General features: G+C 39.7%; 1 protein-coding gene across 1 annotated transcript; it reads right to left on the minus strand.

The window, feature by feature from the left end:
- Positions 1-2261: 2261 nt before the first annotated feature.
- On the minus strand, positions 2262-6299 carry LOC306796571 (C-type mannose receptor 2-like). Its single transcript, XM_079295576.1, has 5 exons — positions 6244-6299; positions 5125-5165; positions 4561-4932; positions 3858-4202; positions 2262-3222 (listed from the first exon to the last, which is right to left on the minus strand). The coding sequence occupies exons 2-5, from the start codon at positions 5156-5158 to the stop codon at positions 2831-2833; spliced, it is 1143 nt and encodes a 380-aa protein (XP_079151702.1). The 5' UTR covers positions 5159-5165; positions 6244-6299; the 3' UTR covers positions 2262-2830.
- Positions 6300-8566: the final 2267 nt, after the last annotated feature.

Genomic DNA, 8566 nt, shown 5'->3' on the forward strand with positions numbered 1-8566 from the left:
ACTATTACTACTACTGCTACTGCTATTACTGCTACCATAAATATTATTACTACCACTACTGCTATTACTACCACTACCACTACTATTATTACTGATACCACAACTGCTAATACTGCTATTCCTGCTACTACCAGTACTAATAACCAGTACTAATACTACTACAGCTATTAGTACGACTGCTGATACGACTACTTCTACTACTACTGCTACTACAAATATCACTACTGCTACAACTAGTACTTATTCAAATGCTACTCATACTTATACTGCGAATAAAACTTCTACTACTACTACAACAAATATCACTACTGCTGGAACTCTTTTAAGCTACAGAAACCGTTCGAATATCAAAATGTTCAGCTCTTTCAGGAGAGGGGTGATATAACTTCATATTTGTAATCTTTCAACTTTTTGAATTATTCAGCTTTTTGCAATTTTTAAAATTAGATATCTATTTTCAGCAATGTTTTTGAGATTCATTTCAGCTTTCAGCATTCCAAATCATTTTCAGCAGGAAATGCATTTTCTAGTTTATTCTAAACTACTCAAACATTTAAATGTCTGTTTACATTGTCACTGTTCATTTGTAATGCGTGTTTCAAAGTTATGTTCATAGAATGTATTGTGTCTAATCCAGCTAATAAAACAAATTTCTATCAGAGATATGTACAAACAACAAAGTCGAGTAAAACTAGGCTAAGGCTACTCGTGTTAGCTGTATATAGGTGAGCTTGGAGGTGTTCATGTTTATAATCACATTTGCTTACCCGTCGTTCTTTGAACTCTTTGAAAAAGTTCGGGGTGTCTGTCTGAAAGGTGCTTTGCCTGTTAGACGTGTTGCTTCACTTTGTCTGTGGCTCTGAAACACGTTTCACAGACGGGTCTCTGTAGGTCAGTGGGCTTTCCTTCACTGTCTGCAATATAGCCAAAGTACTTCCAGATGATACTTCTGGCATCTTGTTTTCCAACAACCCGAGGACAGTCGGTAAAAGCTCCTGCATGTCTCCGCTGTGATCGCTCGCTGTGAGTGCGCGCGCTGCCTGTTGCTGTGAGCGCGCTGGGCAGCCCCGCCCCCTTGCATGCCTGCAGGCAGCATGACAGGGAGCGGAGCAGCGAGTACTCTCTGATCTATTTTAACAAAGTATCAACACTAAAAATATGCAAAATCGTATCGTTTTTAACGTACAGCTACCGCGGTACCATTTTAGTATCGATACACCGTGCAACCCTACCGGTCAAAGTACAAACTCGCTGCCTAATATATGTGTGATTCCGAAATATCGATTTTAGGTCCTGGGTCCGGATGCAACTGCGTCTGGGTCTGGATCCGGACCGCGGTCCGCCAGTTAGAGACCCCTGCCCTAAATGCTACACATGAACTAGTATGGGGCTGTATCGTAGACACCACTTCTGGAAATTACTTCCAGGGAATAACCCCGTCCTTCATCACTAATGTCGCCTGTCTTCGTTTTTCCCACTTGAGGCTTAATACTTGATTCACTCTTTGACAGAGAGCCACGTGTACAAGTCTACAGAGCGAGATCAACACACTCTCAGGCCACTCTGTAGCTGTGCTGCATACAAACAGTTCTGTTCACCTCCCCACTGTGCACCAACCATCACACTAACATGTCAGAAATATTATCGAAGTAAAGTAACCATTTTATATTAGCAGTCCACCCCGGAAGAACATGAGAAAACAAAACCGTGAAGACAAAATAACAATATTAATTGCAGCATAACTGGACTCACCCTGGACGCAATAATCAAAGTCTGCTGCCATCTGCTGGAAGAATCCAGTACAGCATGTAAAGCACGTCCAAGTCTTCAAAGCAAGTTAGACTGGGAGCAGAGGGGAGGTGGACCGCATAATAAAGTTATTGAACTACATATATTTCATTTACTAACACATGCACTTAAAAGCATTTACGTTTGTTCATCTGAACATCCAGTGTCTGCTGGCTCATTCCTGGAGAAATATAAAAAATTAACCAAAAGAAGCAACATCTACACGAGTGTAAATTAGAATCTGAGACCCTAAATATGTCATTTTTAACCGTCTTCTAGGATGAACCATAGGAGTGTTTTCTGACTTGGATGGATGAAATCATTTGTCTGTGCCTTACAAATCAATGTTCAATAAACCAGGTTCATGATGTGACAGTTGGATAGTTTGGTTATGTTGAACAGGTTAAAGGAAAGAATAGTTTGGTGTAAAACAGGCAGAAAAAAGAGAAGACCGCTCTATGATTTAACAGTTTATTAATCCTCACAGAAAGCAATCATCCGTTTACATAGAACTCCATAAATGTGATCATCAAATATGAAGATTTTACATGATGACAGCATAAAACCACAACCAGCTATTCAACATAACGTGATACTAAAGAAGGCAAAATCTTCCATTTTGAATATGTGGAAGCAAAATCAAACCAGCATGTAAATTGTTGTATTTACTCCCATTCCAACCACACAATGCAACCCTCAAAAGATGAATAAACAATCGATATTTTAAGAGAAAGACAATACAACATGATAAAATAATAAGTGATGATTCAGGTGTTCCTGGATCAGAATAAGGAGACAGAAGAACCTGCTACAGGGTCACATTCTTAGTTCTCTTGTGAACTTTGTAATAAAAACGACATGTAGCCACTTCCCCAATATAAAGTCGGACAGTCTGTAATTTCACGTCTCTACCCCTTAGATTGTGATTCCTACGTTTCCCAGAATGCAATTCCATAAACCCAGAGGATAAAGATACATAAACGTCACACCACTGCAAACAACCTGAGTAAATCTATAGAAGGCCCGTCACCAGTATTGGGTTTTATTCTCTAGTGCAGATGAAATTAAACTTCATGGACGCATCCTTTTTGGACCACTTGTAGTCTCCACTTTTTTTCATGGCTCCGGACATGTGACATTCATCCATGTCACCTTCATCCATGTCACCATTAGGTTCCCAGTTGTCGTACTTGACGGCTTCGTCAGTGATCCAGAACCAGAAACCCAGAGTGCAGGTGTAGCGCAGTCCCGTCCAGACGTGGGTACTGGTGGCCTGCTTGGCAACCTCTTCGGCACATCTCTGCTGTTGACGGTTAGTGATGGAGACCAGTTCATGGTGGTTCTCTCTGCAGTAGGTCAAGGCCTGCTCCCAGGTCTTGCTCTCATTGATCAGGATCACTTCATCTGCCATGGTAGTGTTACAACCCGGCTCAGCTGCAACATAAGGGAGACAAGACGAGTGATGAAAGTAATAAAGAGACATTTATTTAAAGAATACAAACTAAACTAACAACCAATCCATCCATCCATCCATCCATCCATCCATCAAAACGAATCGGCAGCCGTGTCAGCCAAGGAAGAGGCAGCAGAGAAGAGGCCCCGTCCTTGTTCAGAGGTGGCTTTATAGCCATCAGCATATCAGGCTCAGCTGGGGCTCATTAGCTGCTGATCAACATCCTGAAAGAGAGAAGACAGCAACCAGGACAGTCCTGGTTGCTGTCTTCTCTCTTTCAGGATGCAAAGAGAGAAGTATTGTATTTGATTTTGTATCAAATTTTGTCATTTGTCAAGGACAAACCAACCTGCTTTGAGTACCTGACCGTGGTCGGTAAACACAGAGGGGACACCGTTGTTGTGAAAACAAAAACACGGGAAACCTCTGTTGGTCTTGATTCAACTGGCTGCAATCTGCAACTTCACCACTAGATGAAGCCAAAACCCTACACAGTGGACCTCTGAGTGACATTATACTTTAGAGCTAGCAGCGTCATAACAAAGTCTCTAACATGAACAGGATTAACATGAAAAAGCAGATGGAGCTCGTGTACATGTAGCAAATAAGTACTCACCGTCATAGCAGAAGAAGGGTTTTGTGTTACTGCATTTATCGGAGCTCCATTTTCCATTTGACACAGTCATAGCACATCTCTTGCCGTCTTCATCTTTAAATTTCTCCGGATCCCAGGACCTGAAAGAGGAACTACTCTCATCTGACCACCTCCAGGTGTCTCTGAACAGGCCGATCCAAACGGGCTCAAGCTCAATCTCAATCTCAGTGTTGAATTCTTCGTAATTTAACTGCGCTAACTGTGTGGGTCCACTGACCAGGTCAGTGTGACGTTCTCTGCAGTAGCTCTGAGCCTCGAGCCATGTCTTCTTTCCTTCAATCAAATGGAATTTGTTTTCATTTGTTTCTGTGGAATGAACAGAAAAACTTAAGGAATACACATTTTCTTTCGTTATTTCCTCTCATAAAATCCTATATTCTCCCTTTAAACATATGAAATAAACATGTGAGATAGATTAACATGATTTCACTGTAGGTTCACATATTTAGATGAAAGTGTTTGGGATAATAAGGTGGATCACATCATTTCTTGTAGAACATAATAAATATAAAAGTCGTCTATACGTGATAAGGATTCATTTGTGGATATTTGTTTTATCCCCGTACCTCCAAAAAAAAGATGAAGTATATGTCCAGATGTAAAACTATTGTTAGACAGGTTGATGTTCTGTAGACACATAACATTATTAGCCACATATTCTCACCATTGTAGCAGATAACGTGATATCGTTTTGAACACATGGAATCGATCCATCCGTGATTACGCAGAAACACACAGTTCTCATGATTGCTGGTCGTATCAGTCGGCTCCCCATCAGCCCATTCTGTCTCACTATCATTGAACTCCACCCCTGGCAGAGACCAGAACCACGTCCTGTTGACATTGCTTTGGTTGCGCAGTCCAATCCAGGCTTCAACTTTCTTCCTTTCATTGAGTCTGTTCATATCTGTCATGTTAAACACTTTGGCCAGGTCAGTGTACTGATCTCTGCAATACTTCCGGGCTTCGTCCCAGCTCTTGCGCTCCTCAACATAGTGGTACTCGTAGAGGCGACACAGACAGAAGGAACACGGACCTGATAACAGAGATAATAAATGTGTTCAGTACTGGAGGTGAGAGAACAGCAAGAATGTTATAAAATGACATCATGCCCCTTCATTTAAAATGGGGCTCTGAGTGCACTTAAGCAGTGTGAGACGTACAATTGTTTTGAGCTGAAGTGATTCGAGCTCAAATGAATGAAAACAGCAGCAGATGATCCACTTACCCATCAGAATGAGCACAAACAGACTCCACTGCATGTTGGCTCTGTTAGATGAAACTGATGTTTTAGTGTGCAGTGAACAACAAACACAATTATTTCAACAGCTTGTCTCCATCTGTTTGTTCACTTATAATAAAAACACACGACCACTCCCTCCAGTGTACAAAGTTCAGTCTGATCAGGAAGAGGAATGGAAGGAAATATGCAAACTGTAGTCAAAACAGAACTAACAATATGCATGCACGAATGTTCTTCTGTTTATTATCCCAGGTCACTTATTTGAATAGTTTACAGATAATACAACAAACTAAAATGAATGTTTGTGTGTGAGCTTGTGATGTTCTGGTGTTTGCTTCTATCATCAGAATTATTGTCATTTTCTTCAATGTACAGGTGATACAAGGAACAAGAGGAACGCCTTGTGAGATGCTGTCGTCATGACAACGTATCAGTCAAATCAACGGACTTCTGACTCAATGTCATGAAACACGACACATTGTACTGTCAGCATTTATTCTAATTGATTGCATTTCATATTCAGGTGTTCCTGTTATTGTGTCCACCATTTGTAACAGGTAGAAAATGACGTATTTTACTGCAAAGTTGCAATTACAGTTGTGCTGTCGTTATGAATCATAACATAAAGTCTGGTCAAGTTTCTGTGTTATGAGTGAACAAACCCGACTGCAAGTTATATTTAGTGTCATAGGAGGAGTAAGATATGCTGCTCATTAGTATTCACTAATACAACAACATAAAGCTGTAACATTGCTTCACCAGAAACAAGCAGAGAAAGTAACAGCTGTTATTTTAGCCCTGAGTATTGTCTGCAGAGAAAGCTGCATGCTGAATTATTCAGTTTTTTACTCATTGTGTCCAAACTTTGTACAAAAACAAAACGAAACATTGAGTGAAATTAAGATTCAAATACGATCAATTGTGAATTTAAACCTTGTTAGAAATAAGAAGATTTGTTTTGTAAGGCAAATAAAAAAAGTCAAAGTGTCATTCTGATTTGATGTTAGATTACGTGAAATATAAACTGAAGAAAGACAATGTTGCACTGTCCACCTCTGCACAATAAACACGAGATTAAAATGACAGAAAATAATGGTAACTTACATCTTGTGAGTCTTCCTCTTCGACGCTTCACGCTGGTGTCTCTCCTCACGTACTGATGAAGACTCACATCAACCAGGCAGGTGCTCTCTTTTAGCCGCCTGAATGCAAACATTTGAATATTGAAATACAGAAGTCGGAGACGTCCATCGGGGAGGAGAAAGGATCCATTGATGACAAGTCATTTCCATGATGTAACAGGTAAACAAAGAGGAACACACACTTCCCTGTTGACCGTCCAACATGCAGAAAGAACGGCGTCATTCCAAAGAAATATTCTCACGAGGAGTAAACTTTACATTTATGTAAACTGTTCTGGAAATACACAAATATTGTTTTGCCGACAATTCAATTTCTTTCTTTTTTTTACCATGTTCTGTCTCTTTTTGAGCTCCTAATATTGTAAGTGTGGCAATATCATTTCCCCAAGTCCTATAGTTCCAGATGGCACGTGACTTTGTGTGTGTGCAGCAGGAAACAAGCAAAGAATTTAGATGTGTTTCTAGTTTTTTTTCCACTTTAGGCTTAATATTGAATCCTTTGATAGAGAGCCATGTATACAAGTCTACAGAGCTCTCTTTAACAAAGTGGTACTCGTAGAGGCGACCCGGGCAGAAGGACCACTGACCTGATACCTGACCTGTTTTTCATGGGGAAAAAACATCACATTTACATGAGCATAACAACACTGCACGACAAGAATGAAGACTCTTACGTGACGAATGAAGACGCACGTGATGTTGCAAAAGGCAAATTAGTGCACGCTGTGGTTTGCAGTGAACACAGAGAGTCCTCGTCTTCCCCCCCCCCCCCCCCCCCTCCTTCTCTTATCTGAATCACACTACCATGGACATACTCGTCTGGTGGCTTTTTGTTTATGGTTTTGCATCCCGGTGGACATCACACAGTGTATGGTATTCATCTCCTGATGCTGACAGAGGGCTGCGTACATGTTTCACCATTTGTATGTTTTTTTTATATTTGATAAAACCTGACGACTAAACTTGAAAAAAAACAAGATCAAGACCACTCATGAATTCATAGCTGTGCTCTATTTAGACGCTGCATGGCTCTTATAAAAAAACTAAACCGCTTCCCCATAAGTTAAACGCTCATGATCATACACGCTTTGGCCTCTTAGTTCCAAGCAAGATAATTCTTATCTTAATCTATTCGATTATTTTATAAGCATGCAAGGTTTAGAAACAGGATAACGATTTAAAAATGCAAACATTCAATTGCAAAACTCATTTTCAAAATTACCCAAATTATTGCAATATAAACTTTAAGTCAACCTGCAGTCCATTCACTTTTAAATGTTTTTTTTATTTTAAAGACATGAATAAGTCATTGGCCAGAGATCAAGTTCAATCCAAAAGATTTTTCCTCAGTAACATCAAGAGTTGAAGTCTGGTCCGCACAAATAAACAACAATTATCAAGTGTCATGCATTTAAATGGCTCAGTAACTGTGTTGACGAAGTTATATTATTGTGTTATTTATTACCCAAGTTACATTCATGTTACATCTCTCCCAGTTAAATTGCAATAAATGCTGTACATGATCTTTGTTTAATATCCACACACATAATAAGATAACATTTAAAATACAAACTTCCAAACGTGATGAAAGTCTTGCTATCATTCAAAATGCTCATTCTTCAAATTCATATTCTTCAGTTTCATTCAATTGGCCCTTTTCACAGCAGCCACTTTGACATGTCGTCAAAGGGTAAACACAGGTGGTGCATTCAGGGAGGCCTGAGCCCTGGTAGTGTGCTGGCTCACTGGAATGACGGTGACACAATCAGTTACATCTGTTCACCCTGCTGGCACATGTCAACATGGCTGCTGGGAAAAGGGCCTTAAGGCTCAAATTTGCATTCAATAGTCTCATAAATAATACAAATAATTTAACAATTTAATGGAACGTTGACCTTATGGAAGGAACGTCTGAGAATATTGAATGAAACTGAATATTCTGAACTAACAGATCATTTCTGTGTATGAAATCATCAGACATTTTATTCAACGATACTCCTATATCGTAGACATTCACTGGCTTACGTTCAACTGCGATTTGGGGCATTTTTTTGAGTCATCGTCTTGCATCATGACTGACAGGTGTCCTATTACACGAAAATGTGCACATGATGCATTGAAACATTGCAGTGCACACGTCATGGATACTATACTTTCCATTTTAATGTGCACTAATTGAAATAAATGATTTCATATACTACTTTACTTATTATACTTATAGAGCTATTATATAGCAATTATAATCATCTCTTTGCTTTGTAAATAGCACTTCTCTTACAGAAACA

Source organism: Melanostigma gelatinosum (genome assembly GCF_949748355.1).
Source record: "Melanostigma gelatinosum genome assembly, chromosome: 23".
Lineage (NCBI taxonomy): Eukaryota > Metazoa > Chordata > Actinopteri > Perciformes > Zoarcidae > Melanostigma > Melanostigma gelatinosum.